The 16,830-nt window shown below is 31.4% G+C and overlaps 1 protein-coding gene across 1 annotated transcript in view; it reads left to right on the top strand.

Annotated features, from left to right (window-relative positions):
- LOC149803789 (annexin-B12-like) overlaps window positions 1-10,425 on the top strand; it is a 68,473-nt gene extending 58,048 nt beyond the window's left edge. The window contains exon 15 of the mRNA XM_089953586.1: window positions 1,415-10,425. Within this exon, the coding sequence (XP_089809712.1) occupies window positions 1,415-1,540 (126 nt within the window). The 3' untranslated portion in view covers window positions 1,541-10,425. The remainder of the gene's footprint in view (window positions 1-1,414) is intronic.
- Window positions 10,426-16,830: the final 6,405 nt, after the last annotated feature.

Here is a 16,830-nt window from a genome sequence, read left to right as displayed (position 1 = left end):
TTATCTTTCATGTAAGGTCTTGTGGTTTACATGTCACTAGCTTAACCATTATTAAAAGTGCTGTCTTTATGTTAGAGAGCAGTTGCACCTTTAATATGAGGAAAGTTGTTGTATCTTTAACACGAGAAAAGTGATTGTATCTTTAATATAAGGAACCAAGTCACAAGAACATTCAAAAGATAACCATCAGGTAGAGGATTAATTTCCTCTTACCTTTGCCAAATGTTAAAAACATTTGACTTGGTAATGTATTTGACAGAGAAATTAAATTTTCAGCACAAACTATGTTCGTTCTAAAATACTTTACCCCTGCAGTCACATTATCATATAGTCTCACTCATCTCCCCATAGGTACTAACATCCTGTTAATGTTTGAATCACTCCAATTTAAACTGAAGAACATCCAGAATAGGTGTAACCTCCTAGTGGTGACAAGGGAGGTAGTTATAATTGTTTTTGGAATAGTAATAGTTATTTCCCATAGATGCTGTTTTAGAATATGTATAGTATATAGACTGTAAATGCTGATTTTCTCATCGTTCTTGAGGGCTAGGTATAGAAAATAGTGCAAGTTAATTTCTTATGTTAATATGATTAGCATAATTGGTGATAAAATTTCCTTCATACTATTGTAAAGGTCTCTAAATATTGAAATCGCTGCAAATAGAGACTAAATTCAAACATAATGGCAGCAAAGTTTCTAATGTTGAAGTAGATAATAAATTTTATATGCTTGGTCCACCCTGAACAACTATAATGTACAAATTTCAGAGATAGAACATTCTGTCTAATCATGGTGCAGTTGTGATGTTACTTTCTTGGGATACGTGGGTGCTTCCAGGTCACATGGGTAATGGAACAAACATTTAAACAGCAGAACTCTCACTTTAATTAACACATGAAGGGAACCTTTTGTGGCCTAGATTTATATTGCCTTTTAGCCTGCTCTGCCATATGCTTTAGCGTGTAGAACAAATTATACTTAAATTTGTACCATCAGAAAATATAAAAATACAATGATGCTCCCTTAACAAAAAAAACAGCCAATATGACAAAAATAATAGGCTGTTTTATTGAGGAAGCAACTTACTTTATCATATATAAACTGTTCTGTAAGTGGTGTTCAACTGCAAACAACATAATGTGCAGGCAAGTCAGGTCTGTGTAGTTTGTTCTACTGATTACTCCTAAGAAACTGCATTAACCTTTATCTGCCAGTTCATTATGCAATAGCAGATACAGGTCTGTGCAGTTTGCAGTTTGACTTTACTTATAATTGAGTAGATATAGCACAGGAAAACAATGTACTCTAAACAGTTTTGTAGGAGAAAGATAAACAATTATGAAGTAAGGGTAGTTTTTAATGTTTCTTTTATACATCTCCTTGTCAATAAATGCATCTATTTATCTGCAGATTGACATGGTCCAAATCAAGAAAGAGTTCCTACAGCTGACCAACAAGACCCTTTGGAAATGGCTACAGGAAGACTGCAGTGGAAGCTACAAGAAACTCCTGCAAGCTGTTGTTAAGAAAGATTAGTGACAAACTACCTATGAATACAAAGTTATTCCCAGCAAATGTGCATCATTCCCATTATATGACATTGTTTCAGACAATTTTCCTACACACTTAAAAAATTCCATAAAATTTTTATTTTTAAAATTTAATTATTCAAGTTTTTTGTATTAGGGTGCTAATTAAAATTTGAATTTGAAAATAACTACACTGTGAAATTTTAATTGAGTTTTGAGAGCAGTGTTTTTAAGTTAGTTCACGTTTTTAAAAATGATATCTTATTGCAGAACAGTGTTGATATGTGAAAATCACCAATGTGTATCACTGTCCTTTAAATTCTTGAATATAGAATGACACCATTGCAACTTCCATTATCTTAAAAAATAATGAGAAATAAAAATTATTATACAGTTTAATAATCACAATGACAGGCCTGTGAAAGACAGTGATGCAGTCAACAAAAAATACTAAATATGAAACTGTTGGAAATCTATAATGATTTACTATTTGCTGTAAATATATTTTAAAACTATTTTTCTGTGTAATGACCCCTGGAGATAGATATTCAGCTAAATTCTGCACCAACCTATACATTTTTCCAATGATAAATTAGAGTCCCTTGTTAGGTAAAAAAAAATTTTTTTTTAACAAAGTTAAATACTTTAGTAAATTTTAATTTCACTCGATATATGTCTAGCAAATTTAGATACGAGTCCAACTGCAAACTGCACAGACCCAGATCTGTGCAGTTTGTAAGGAGTGATGAGTAGAACAAACAACATAGACCATGATCTGTAGGTACATTATTCTACAGGAGATCAAGATCTATGTATTTTGCAGTTTGACTTAAGTATAAGTTAGTAGATATGGTACCATAAAATTTCATGTTATTTCTTTGGGTGCAAAATTTCATGAATTCCTTGGTTGTTACAAATCCTGAATATGAAGGACCAATGAACAATGATCGCCTTCTCAATGAAAGGCATATCCATGAAATTAAAGGCCAAATATGCAATTTCTGTTTGAACTTGTTTGTTAATTTCTATCCCTGAAAACCCCATTTTTATTTTGTCATAAAATTATATTGCCATTTATTTTCAGATTATCTTTTTACAAGTGAGACTCCAACAAATGTTTGACATACAGGTATTTTTACCTTTTTTCAAATATGTGTGTGGAAATGACATCTCACTAGAATGAAGACCTTGCTTCTATAGAGACTATATTGATAGGAATCTGCAGTAAATTATATATTTACAAGTGAGACTCCAACAAATGTTTGACATACAGGTATTTTTACCTTTTTTCAAATATGCGTGTGGAAATGACATCTCACTAGAATGAAGACCTTGCTCCTATAGAGACTATATTGATAGGAATCTGCAGTAAATTATATATTTACAAGTGAGACTCCAACAAATGTTTGACATACAGGTATTTTTACCTTTTTTCAAATATGTGTGTGGAAGCGACATCTCACTAGAATGAAGACCTTGCTTCTATAGAGACTATATTGATAGGAATCTGCAGTAAATTATATATTTACAAGTGAGACTCCAACAAATGTTTGACATACAGGTATTTTTACCTTTTTTCAAATATGTGTGTGGAAATGACATCTCACTAGAATGAAGACCTTGCTCCTATAGAGACTATATTGATAGGAATCTGCAGTAAATTATTTATTTAGAAGTGAGACTCCTACACATTTTTGTACAGGTATTATTACCTTTTTTCAAATATGTGTGTGAAAATGACATCTCACTAGAATGAAGACCTTGCTCCTATAGAGACTATATTGATAGGAATCTGCAGTAAATTATATATTTACATGTGAGACTCCAACAAATGATTGACATACAGGTATTTTTACCTTTTTTAAATATGTGTGTTGAAATGACATCTCACTAGAATGAACTGCAGTAAATTATTTATTTACAAGTGAGACTCCAACAAATGTTTGACATACAGGTATTATTACCTGTTTCAAATATGCGTGTGGAAATGACATCTCACTAGAATGAAGACCTTGCTACTATAGAGATTATATTGATAGGAATCTGCAATAGATTATTTATTTACAAGTGAGACTCCAACAAATGTTTGACATACAGGTATTATTACCTGTTTCAAATATGCGTGTGGAAATGCCATCTCACTAGAATGAAGACCTTGCTCCTATAGAGACTATATTGATAGGAATCTGCAGTAAATTATTTATTTACATGTGAGACTCCAACAAATGTTTGACACACAGGTATTTTTACCTTTTTTCAAATATGCGTGTGGAAATGACATCTCACTAGAATGAAGACCTTGCTCCTATAGAGACTATATTGATAGGAATCTGCAGTAAATTATTTATTTACATGTGAGACTCCAACAAATGTTTGACATACAGGTATTTTTACCTTTTTTCAAATATGTGTGTGGAAATGACATCTCACTAGAATGAAGACCTTGCTTCTATAGAGACTATATTGATAGGAATCTGCAGTAAATTATATATTTACAAGTGAGACTCCAACAAATGTTTGACATACAGGTATTATTACCTGTTTCAAATATGCGTGTGGAAATGACATCTCACTAGAATGAAGACCTTGCTTCTAAAGAGACTATATTGATAGGAATCTGCAGTAAATTATATATTTACAAGTGAGACTCCAACAAATGTTTGACATACAAGTATTATTACCTGTTTCAAATATGCGTGTGGAAATGACATCTCACTAGAATGAAGACCTTGCTACTATAGAGATTATATTGATAGGAATCTGCAATAGATTATTTATTTACAAGTGAGACTCCAACAAATGTTTGACATACAGGTATTATTACCTGTTTCAAATATGCGTGTGGAAATGCCATCTCACTAGAATGAAGACCTTGCTCCTATAGAGACTATATTGATAGGAATCTGCAGTAAATTATTTATTTACATGTGAGACTCCAACAAATGTTTGACACACAGGTATTTTTACCTTTTTTCAAATATGCGTGTGGAAATGACATCTCACTAGAATGAAGACCTTGCTCCTATAGAGACTATATTGATAGGAATCTGCAGTAAATTATTTATTTACATGTGAGACTCCAACAAATGTTTGACATACAGGTATTTTTACCTTTTTTCAAATATGTGTGTGGAAATGACATCTCACTAGAATGAAGACCTTGCTACTATAGAGATTATATTGATAGGAATCTGCAGTAAATTATATATTTACAAGTGAGACTCCAACAAATGTTTGACATACAGGTATTATTACCTGTTTCAAATATGCATGTGGAAATGACATCTCACTAGAATGAAGACCTTGCTTCTAAAGAGACTATATTGATAGGAATCTGCAGTAAATTATATATTTACAAGTGAGACTCCAACAAATGTTTGACACACAGGTATTATTACCTGTTTCAAATATGCATGTGGAAATGACATCTCACTAGAATGAAGACCTTGCTCCTATAGAGACTATATTGATAGGAATCTGCAGTAAATTATTTATTTAGAAGTGAGACTCCTACAAATGTTTGACACACAGGTATTTTTACCTTTTTTCAAATATGCGTGTGGAAATAACATCTCACTAGAATGAAGACCTTGCTCCTATAGAGACTATATTGATAGGAATCTGCAGTAAATTATATATTTACATGTGAGACTCCAACAAATGATTGACATACAGGTATTTTTACCTTTTTTAAATATGCGTGTTGAAATAACATCTCACTAGAATGAACTGCAGTAAATTATTTATTTACAAGTGAGACTCCTACACATTTTTGTACGGGTATTATTACCTGTTTCAAATATGTGTGTGGAAATGATATCTCACTAGAATAAAGACCTTGCTCCTATAGAGACTATATTGACAGGAATCTGCAGTAAATTATATATTTACAAGTGAGACTTCTACAAATGTTTGACATACAGGTATTTTTACCTTTTTTCAAATATGCGTGTGGAAATGACATCTCACTAGAATGAAGACCTTGTTTCTATAGAGACTATATTGATAGGAATCTGCAGTAAATTATATATTTACAAGTGAGACTCCTACAAATGTTTGTACATTTATTAGTACCCGTTTCAAATATGTGTGTGGAAATGACATCTTACTAGAATGAAGACCTTGCTCCTATAGAGACTATATTGATGGGAATCTGCAGTAGATTATTTATTTACAAGTGAGACTCCTACAAATGTTTGTACAGGTATTATTACCTGTTGCAAATAGAGTAGATTATGAAATTAACAGTAATATAGTGAAAATTTAAGAAATTTAAATGACTACTGCTGTACTTACAGTCAGTATAGATATAAATAGCTAGAGGGAACAAAAGAAAACAAATGTTGTCCCTTGTTGAAAGATTTTCACAAATATTTTGCACTTCAGTACTTTTGAATGATTTTGGGTATTTGAGTATTTGAATGATTTTGGGGATTTGGTTAATGTATTTTCTTAACTTTACATTAAACAAATTATAAAGAGAAATAAAATTAAAAAAATCTGTTTTGTTCAGGTTTGTAGACAGTAAAATAACGTGTTGGATCTCTTTGATATTGCAAATGTATCCTTCCTCTTTAAGTGTCGCCCATTATATAATAATACATTCATTCTCTGTGTTCTACTTGATATTGGAAGTTCTGATTTGTTGTTTGTTTTTCACTAAAGCAACGGTTAAACTGAAGGTATTTTTTCAATATAAATATTTGTATCACATGAAAGGAATGACCATTTCTCATGGTGATTGAATAAACATGTGCAGAAATTCTTTTTTCCTTATTTAGACAGATTTATGTTTTATTGCTTGTAATATGCTTGAAATTGTTTTTAGATTGAGCAGTGCTTGCAATATATTTTTATGATACTTCCTGAAGATCACAATGATCAGCAAATTGTTTCAACTTTCTTTGGAAATAAAAAAAAAGCAATTGCCATTTTTTATATTTTGTGCTTTATGGTTCTGACTGTATTCTGTACTAATGATGTTTTTTATTTGAAATCGTTGTTAAATCAATACACCATTAGACAAATGAATGCTTAGCTCATTTTGGAATGATGTCACACATAACAGCAAACCAAGCAAAAATCAAGTGGGGTAATGCAGTCAATGATTTTAGGTAGGCTGCCATAATTTACTTTAAATACCTTTTAAATTTGTTTGCTCTTGTATTAAAATTTGTAACATTTCATACCAGCAAATTCACAAGTTACATGAGCAGTATGTTTGAGAATTAAACTGTAAATATGAATGTTTTACATGTACCAAAAAAAAACTCTAATGAAACAAAGTGCCTGACTTATTTCCTGCTTATTTCTTTTGCAAATTTTTATCAAATGTATTTGAGTAAAATCTATTTTCAATATAATGTAAATTTCAATGAAAATACTACAAAACTTGAGTATTTTTTGTACCTCTGAGTCTTCAACTATTGATCTTTTCAATCGTATTAAAATATTATATAGCAGTGTCCCTCTTATAGAGCCCAGTGTCACAGTCATACATGTATTCCATTCCATTATTCTTAAAGTAAATCATTTTGAAATAGTCTCCAATTTCAAAAGCCTGTCAAGTATGGTCTTTTTTATTACAACAGTGTCATTGTTACAGTCTCTACAACAGAAATTATATGTGGATGATTCTTTACTCGTCAACTTTGCGTTATAGAAATCAAAGCTTATATATGTTAAAAGAATTAATGAAAAAATTAGGACTTAACTAACTTGACTATTTCTCAGCTTATATAAAACTATTTAATTCTTAGATCTTGGCAACTGATGGAATTTGGTTTAGAGCATTTTCTCTTTTTAAGAAAAGGAAAGTATATTCAGCAAAATGAAATGAAAACAGGCTGAAATATCTCTCTCATACCAAAGCAAACAATCTACATTCACTCAGTTTAGAATGAAGTTCTATCAAGCCAAAATTTATTTAAATCACAAAATGTTAAAGTGAAGGTGTGATATGATGGGATACCCTCAACCATGTAATAATTATCTTTAATAAAACTTAGCTTAGTTCAAAATTCAGTTAGTTACAATAAATGCAAATGTTTATCATTATTTACTCACAAGTGTTATATATTGCAATACACGTGTATAAGCAAATTTAGACAACAATGTAATAGTGTTCCATGCATTTACATGTAGTGCAAATTTGTTGGATGCATGGTTATATAATATAGATGATTAGGTAGATGTTAAACTCAATGAGCATATCCTGTGTTTGATTTTTTAACAAGAAGAACTTAGTAAACATTATTCTGTCCAATATTGATAATAATGTTTTATTGGCAATGTTGAGCTGACCAGCACATTTTTATAGATGGCACCAGAAACCAGTCTTACCAAAATATATGATATTAAACTACTGCAAGATGTTGTGTATAAGAATTAGTCCAATGCATGTTAATGTGACGCTGTGTCAGGTACTTTATTTTGAGTAAGATCATGATGCCTGTACAAGATACAGAGTCAGTGAAATTTAGAATATTTAGTTTATGAAATTAATCTCAGTACAAGATAATTATCTGTTGAAAGAATTGGTTATATTGATGAGGGCTGAGTGAAGACAATGATGGGTCGCATGATAACAGCTGATCAAGTGTAAGTTATTGTGTATGGATTTTACTCCACACTTTGTAAGCGATCTAGTATCATCAACAGAGAATGTGATATGCATGTATTAGGTGTCATGTGACACTTTGTCTGGTACAAGATCTTCAATCAGATTTTGACAATTATAAGATACTGATTACAGAATATTGGAATTTGTCTATGTCATTATTTTAGGTCTGAAGTAATCATTTGCTAGCACAAATGTCAGTTGAGTGTACAACAGTGTCAATATAATGATGACTGACAGCTGGTCAAATATGAGTATGCATATAACCCTCTGTCATTCAGAAAATTTAGAGTGTCATATGTATAACTAGTACAATATTAGTACCTAGGATTTTAAAAAAAAAGATCTCAAAAGCTTCTGTACCATTTGAGCTTATTCTGATGTTCCTGATTTTAATTGTATTTATTTTTAATTACTTCTCAATTTGACTAAAGAAAGCTTGAATCTGACAAGAAATACAGATGTAGCCTACATTTAAACAATGATGTTACACGTCATTTTACTCTTGAAATCTCACTTTTACACTTATCTTTGATCGGACAGTTCAATTTTCTTTTCTTTAAACAAAAATGTCTCCTAGTTGTAAGACACCACTGCAAATAAGGTGTAATGTCAGAAGTTATTTATCAGTGTTGGGTACAGTTGTGAGTAATGAAAGACTTCATTAAAACTTCAGATACATTTTATTCATTTATTTTGGCAATTATGTAACAATTTCCATTTTATTTAAAAGAGATTAAACTGATTTCTCAATACTAGAGTCTTATTTGTAACCTGCACATATAATATACTTTACTGTCCTGGCGTATCTGCAAAACCAGTTGGCTTGAGACAATGAATTTTCATTAATTTGGGATTTAGATATTTGGAGAACATGACAGGAATCTGTACAAGTGAACATTAACAGATAATCAGCATGGTTCCATATTGCTTGACAGTTAACCTGCATGTCAAGGATTACTAGCATTTCAGCGTTCCATGTTTCAGCTTATTGTCTACATTGTTTATGTTTTCTCAGCTTGTATTAACTATAACCAACTGTAGTAAACAATTTTTATTGCATTTAGCTTGCTATTGGTGCAAAATATTTTTTGTTGTACATTATCACAAGAGCTTATCTTGTATTCATCACACCTTTGCTTGATTTAAATTGTTAATACCAGTACTGTGGTTTTTCTCAATTTCTTTAATGTAGCCATTTTAATTTTTGTTATTTTCTTTAATGTTACCATTTTAAATTTTGTTATTTATCAAATTTTTTAAACTGAAATATATATCAAATGATTATCCATGCAGGCATGGCTGGATTGATATAATCTAAAATAAAAATGCAATTTCATTTTCACTAATACTACAACAAATAATAACTTTATTTTAAAATTAAGCTCATTTGGTTAACAAACCATTCCATGAGGCCATCTGCAATTAAATGTACATGATATGCAATTAATCAAGTAACTTTTTCCAGACAAATAAAGCTATTAAAATGAGATAACTGATAAAGGATTCCTGTTAATAGTGTACCTGTGTAAGTTCATTACAGGTGTGCACATTGGGTGAGTAGATTCAGCACTCACCTTGTTACTAGAAGTTCATGTCATGAAACAATCTTTTTCTCACTTTGGTTGTAATATTTCATGGGTATGTTAGTAATAAAAATTATTATTATACATGTTGATGTCTGTTTTTGTTATTGTTATTTCCAACTCAGTTGTAAAAACCTGTGCTGTAAAAACATGATTTATGGAATTTGAACAAAAGTCCAGTGACTGCATTCATTTAATTTAAATAAAAAATAACCGGGTCATTTGTTGACTGGGACAACATCACTGATATTTATCAGTATATGATAAAAATTTGTATCTCAGCAGTTTGATATATACAGTACAGTTTTGAGAAATTAAAATAAGCAAATTCAACAGTGGGTGAAATTAGGACACTAACAATGTTTCTTTTCAGTTATTCTCTTTTAATGTACAATGTACATGAATAGCTTTATATTCCTAATCTATATCATGCTGTAGATGAAATGGTTCTAATTTATTCTACTTTACACAAAAATTGACTTGATGGTTGTTTTAGATATTTAATACTTCGCACAAAAATTGACTTGATGGTTGTTTTAGATATTTAATACTTCGCATAAAAATTGACTTGATGGTCGTTTTAGATATTTAATGTTAGTTGTTACATCATGGATACAGATTTCAGGATATGAAAAAGAACTTTTATCATGTAGTCATCCTTTATTATTAAAGTAGTTCACAATAACATTCTTATGTGATTTTTATGTCTATTATTTGTTGAATTTCATTTTATTAATAAATGGATACAGTATGACAACAGGTGGATAAACGACAACAGATACGCTTTCATACCAGAGACTCCATGTGCTTTTCATGTAGATATTCTGTGCAGCTGAGACTGAGAATGACCACTACATTTATTCTAATTTTTGCCTTAGCCATGTGAGTATTGACCTTTGTGGTCTTCTTCAGCGTGCAGATTTTGACCTACTTTACTCTTTGAGGTCACAATTCTGAATCTTTGAGGTTGCCTTAGAAGTACACAAGTTTGGCTTATGTAAACCACTGAGGTTGACTGGACAGACAAAATATTGCCATATATTGATTGTAGAGTTTGTATTTAGTAGACAAAACATCCACTTCTTTTGATCTTTGAGGTTGCCATTGATCAACAAAATGCCAACCCCACTCTGTGATCATGGGCTTGTTTCATAGCCAGATAAAGAAGAAACACATCTGGGATAGAACGAGCTTTTCTCTTAATGCTTGGTGGTCAATGGAATGGAGCACATAACTGATACTAATTTAATCCAACATTTTGTAAATAAAAAGGCAATTTTGTGTTAAATGTGTGACATGTGTTGCTATCTATTGCTATGGGGGCGCTCACCAATTAATATGTACTTTAGAGAGAGTGACGTGTGTAAGGTAAATTAGTTTGCATTTAAAACATACACAGTGGAGAGAATGTTGGCATACCTATAAGCTACAGTAATGTAATGTGGATGATATTTCTTTGGATATTGTACTTTTGTAAATTTTACATGATTTAAGCACACTGCTAACTAAAATGACTGCTCCCTTGTGTTAAAAAATCAGCCTGAATTAGTCTGAAGTACACTATACATAGCAGCTATTAAAATAGGGAAAATGAATTTTGCCCAACTAGACAATACCAGCTTCTGAAAGTGCAATGAATCAATTACCAAATATATAAAATGTAAAAAAGGTTATCGGCTCTTTTTTTACAATTTACCTCTGAAGTTCAGGAAGTGAAAATGACCAAGTAGAGCTAGCACTTTTTTGAAAGGTGCACATTTGAAGTAAGGCCAAGCTGTATACTCTATAACCTATAGTACACCCATCAGTCATACATCAAAATAAAAGGAATTAAAGGTTCTTTTAATTATACCTAAGATATACAAGGTCTTTTTTAAATAGCCAGTATAACCAGTGAGGAAAGCCAGGGAAATTCTTTTTCTTTAAAATTCTAACCCTATGCAAAATGCGAAACTGTATAGCGCCACCTAAGAAGTGACATCTAGAACCCCGTAGGATTGTTGGGTGTACACTCCTCAATAACTGAAGGGTAAGCATGTTTCATGATGGTGACCAATGGCTCAAGAACTTTTCCTCTTATTACTGTAACTATTTAACTTACCTAAAAAATGGAAATCATATATATGCATCAAATCAGCTTGTATTAAAGGTCTTGTGATGTACTTTCAAAGGGATCTCTTTTCTGCCCCAACTTGGTTGTCAATGCTTCAGTCTACTTGGAAAGATGCAATCTCTTCACATTAGCCATTAGATGCAGTGCACCATGAATGGACATCAGCTTTTGTAATCATTATGTGTCCACCAACTTTTGTTTCTAGTTCAGGATGTCAGCTGTGAGTACATGTAGAATGAAGTTAGTTGCTTTACACCCATGCGGTTTCAACTGTTGAAGCTACCGGTAATGTGGGATTTACCCAGAAAAATGTGACACAGTATCTTTAAAAAGTGACTGCTATTCATCAAATATCTTACTAACTCTGCTATAATGAATTTCTGGTACAGTACCTTGTCACTTGTCACTTATAAGACAAGTCCATCTGTAAACTGCACAGACCCAGATTTACCACTGCATAATATGCTGGCAGATCTGGGTCTATGCAGTTTGTTGGGAGTAATAAGTAGAACAAATAATATAGACCCTAATCTGTGGATGCACTGTGCTACGGCAAGTCAGGATTTTTGTTGTGCTCAATTTCATTCGACTTATAAGCAAGTATTGTGGTAAATAGTTAAAATATGTAAAATGTGAAAAATGCATCAGAGATAAGAAAGGATAGAAAAATATAGGACAAATGATGTCAGCATTGCACATATAACATGACAGTGACAGGGAATACTTGATAACTTACTTGAAATCATTGATAATGAAAGGTTTAAATGTAAGTATGGTCAGACAATAAAACTTATAAATACAAGTATATCATTTGATAAAAATTTCAAAACAAAAGTACACCAAAATCAAAGGAATTTTTTTTGTCAAGTCCAAAAGAAAGCAAAGGTGGATTCCTCTCCACATGACAGAAAATTTTGAAGACAAAAAATGAAATCGAGAATCACAAAAAGGAATGTATGAAATGGAGAGAAAAGGCAGTTAAAGGGGAATTGTACAAATAAGCAAGTAAACATGTTGTTTATGATGTAGTTACTATATGAAAATTTCTGAAAAATTTAATCATTGACTTCAGATTTAAAACAAGAATACTACAAACAGATTGAAGCTATACTAGCTGAAAAACACATTTCCCAGAATTCCAAGATAAGTTCCTTTCTTTTTTAACTGAAATAGTGAAACCATCTTTGGCATTTTTCAGAAACTCTGATATAGCAAATTTGGTAACAAAGCTATTTTATTATGTTTGAATTAACATGTTCACAAGATAGCCCTAAGTACAGTGCAAATTTCTTTATCTTGGCTTTTGACCTTGAACCTGAAATCAAAGATAGAAGGTCATTTAAATATTCTCAATGTCAAGACATAAACACAAGGTCAGTTTGCTTACATATGCAAGTGATACATATTAGAAAGAAACTAAACACAAAGTTGTTAGTCATACAATGTATTCTTCAGATATATCCACATAATGGGTTAAATTCATTCATACTTGTTAGCATTATCATGTTTGCAAGCCATTATAGTGAACAAATCTCACTCAAGACCTTTGACAACCATTATCAATTTAACTAAATACAAAGTCTTTACTGGATCTATCTCTTTTATTCGTAAAAATTGTTTATCTCGTTTGCTTGATGTAGACTAATTCCAGAATGACAATAGAATTTGACCCTGCAATGAAATTTGTGCAATTTTTTTTATCCATTTAACTTTTCCAGTCAGCTTACACCAAGTATACATCTTATTGGCAAATGACATTTTCCTGATGGTTTACATATACATATTACTGGCACTGAGTGAATTACATAAATTATAATACCAGTTAGGATGACAATTAGCATAAAGCACAACAGACTTGTGAATCAAACCAATTCAATTGGAGTCACGTAAGCCATGAAATTGTAATTAAATAATATTTGCCATGTAACTGTCATGAAATAAGAATTGCAAGATTAATGACAGTAGAACTGTATCTTTGATAGTATAATAGAAATTGTCACAGAAATTAAACTGGTTTCTAACACATACTTTGCAACTTGTTTTATGATTTCCTTAGATTCAACAAAATGGATATACCTATCATTCTGTGTGCTGAGAAAAAGTAAAACAGAAAATAAGTAAGACTGTCCTGCACTGGTAGGAAAGTGCAAAGTACTAGGCAAAGAAGTTGGCAATATTTACTAGGATAACTTGGATGCATAAACAAGTGCTTGTGTCAAAAGAAACAAATTCCTCCCCCACTGGCTAGGCTATATATACATAAACAGAACCAAGAGATGCTTTTCTGATATGATTTTGTGATATAAATAACAAACATGTATTCACAATCTTTTCAAATCATTTTAACTAGCCATTCTTGACACATGACATTCAATATATATGAACTTTAATTAAATACCAGAAATACATTTATCACATATGTTTAATACATAACAGTTGTTACATACATATATGTTCCAACCCCTGACATGGCCCTAAACTGTTTAAAAAAACAGCAACAAATGATTTTCTCATTTAAACATTTTTAGACATGCTACACCTGGGTTATGACTGGTGCTTGAAAATCAAAGGAACAGCTGCAAAAACAATGGCATCGAAATCTTATGGATATATATATATATATATATATATATATGGGTTGGTCCTTCAACTACTTGATAAGTGCAGAAAGGTTAAAACAAGTAAATACTGAAGCACATACTGCCACATAGTCAGTGATATCGTTCATCATCGACTGACAGATCAGTATTTTTGTGTGTTTTACACTAGTACAAAGCAGACTCAAGCATCAACCAGAATCCAATAAATGTTATGATAATAATACTAATAATAATAATAATAAGTCTGCTTAAAGATCAATTGTTTTTTAACGTAATGCACTTCACACTAACAATAAAAAATAATGGTTCCCACTGAAATATAGTATAAATGGTATACAAATGTCATTTCGTACATTGCTCAAACGTCGAACAACAAGGAATATATTTATCCTTCTGGTTTCTAACCCAACATAAATTTGCTGTACACATTTGAAATCCTTCATTTTCCTGTACGCTTTTTTCTCTTCCACATTTATCATTTTAATACTGATCAATTATCGTTCCCAAAACCAAATGTTTCTTGATATGTATTACTTATATGTGTGTACTCACATTCAGTCATCTCTGAGGGAGAGTTGTCATTTATTTAATGGCACAATATATCTTCACCATCCAACTTATCCAGTTTTGGAAGTTACAGCTCATCTAAAATTACTTGCCCAATTTTCAATATTTTCTCTCTAAATTTTGAAAGGTAGCTCTTTTCAGAAGTTGCTTTGCATTTCAAAATTACAACTGTGTTGACAATTTTTAATTTAAGCATTGAAAATGTATCAGCCGTGTGGTAAATGAATAGATTCCTTCATACTTCTAAATCTGATTTCTTCCTTTGCTTTTTCATGTATATGGATTTAAGCTGAGTTTTATTGTAGCCATCAACTTGTTTTGTAAAACATCAACCCATTTCTAATTTAAATTTGAGTTAAACACTTACACATTCTAGTCTTTTGGTTTCTTTTAGACTTTTCCCACTACAGATGCTTTTTTGTTGAATTTGAAAAGTAGTTAATGTTTTCCATTTTCTTGTAGTAAAACTCTTCTTTCGTGAAAACTATTTTTTTCTTGGAGATTTTTACTTTGAAGGCAATCTTCATATAATCAAGTTCTTTATATCAAACCAGGAATATTTTGGAAATATATCACTGCCAAAATGTATAAGCATCGATTATTATTTTGTCTTTCTTCATAAGTTTGCACATGAACTGCGTCTATCTGCCACTGATCATAAACAAAGCACATACAAACTATTTTGATGAGAATTTCTTGCTTGCCCGTGTATGTATTGATATGATGTTCTGTTAACCAGTCATTCAATAAGCATAATTTATTTATGCTTAGTCTGTTTAGTTTGTTCCATAGTAATTTACATTGTTTAAGAAACTGGAGTTTCATAATTGTAGTAAAGACATTTTAAAAAGTATTCATTGTCTTGCTGTCCAAGTTTTGCAGCAATCTGCAATGTTTCTTCAGTTCTATCAAACTTATGAATGTTTTTAGATTTACATTGAAGTTTGCAATTCCAAAACATCTACTTCACATACTTAATCAACATTTGTTGCTTTAAATCTGATTTTGTGCTTCAAAAATTCCATATGTTCTTCTTTGATGGTTACAATCATGAAATTAAAAATGTTATTCTCATGAATGTTATTATTCAGTTTTGAGCACACCTTTATCCAGTCCAAACTAGTAAACAAATAGGTTTGAGCACACTTTTATCCAGTCCAAACTAGTAAACAAATAGGTTTGAGCACACTTTTATCCAGTCCAAACTAGTAAACAAATAGGTTTGAGCACTTTTATCCAGTCCAAACTAGTAAACAAATAGGTTTGAGCACACCTTTATCCAGTCCAAACTAGTAAACAAATAGGTTTGAGCACACATTTATCCAGTCCAAACTAGTAAACAAATAGGTTTGAGCACACCTTTATCCAGTTCAAACTTGTAAACAAGTAGGCATTATCTTTTGATACTGACAATCTTATATGACTATTATATCTCTATATATGTAATCGTTGTAAAAATAAAATTACAAAATTGCATCAACTTGCAAATTATCTACTATTTTTAACTTCTGATGCTCATGGAAATTTATAAAGTAAATGGCACATGCATCATTCTGTTGGTAGGGAAGAGTAATTTGATACTGTATACTACAACTAAAAGTAGATTTGATGATTGTCGGCAGTAGGTTTTATATTGAGCGATGTTTACACATGTAACTAATTTCTCTTGCATCAGACCTGGGGCACCCGCAGAATTACATTTGGAGGTGTTGTGGGGGCATATACCAACATTAAATTCACACAATCAGTACGAAACCTAGGTGTTACTCTGGACAGTACTCTCACATTGCACCAACATGTCATGAACATATG

This window comes from Sinohyriopsis cumingii, chromosome 3 (genome assembly GCF_028554795.1).
Source record: "Sinohyriopsis cumingii isolate HCF-2022 chromosome 3, ASM2855479v2, whole genome shotgun sequence".
NCBI classification, from domain to species: Eukaryota; Metazoa; Mollusca; class Bivalvia; order Unionida; family Unionidae; genus Sinohyriopsis; species Sinohyriopsis cumingii.
Note: the sequence above shows the minus strand (reverse complement) of the source record. Positions and strands in the feature narration are given on the sequence as shown.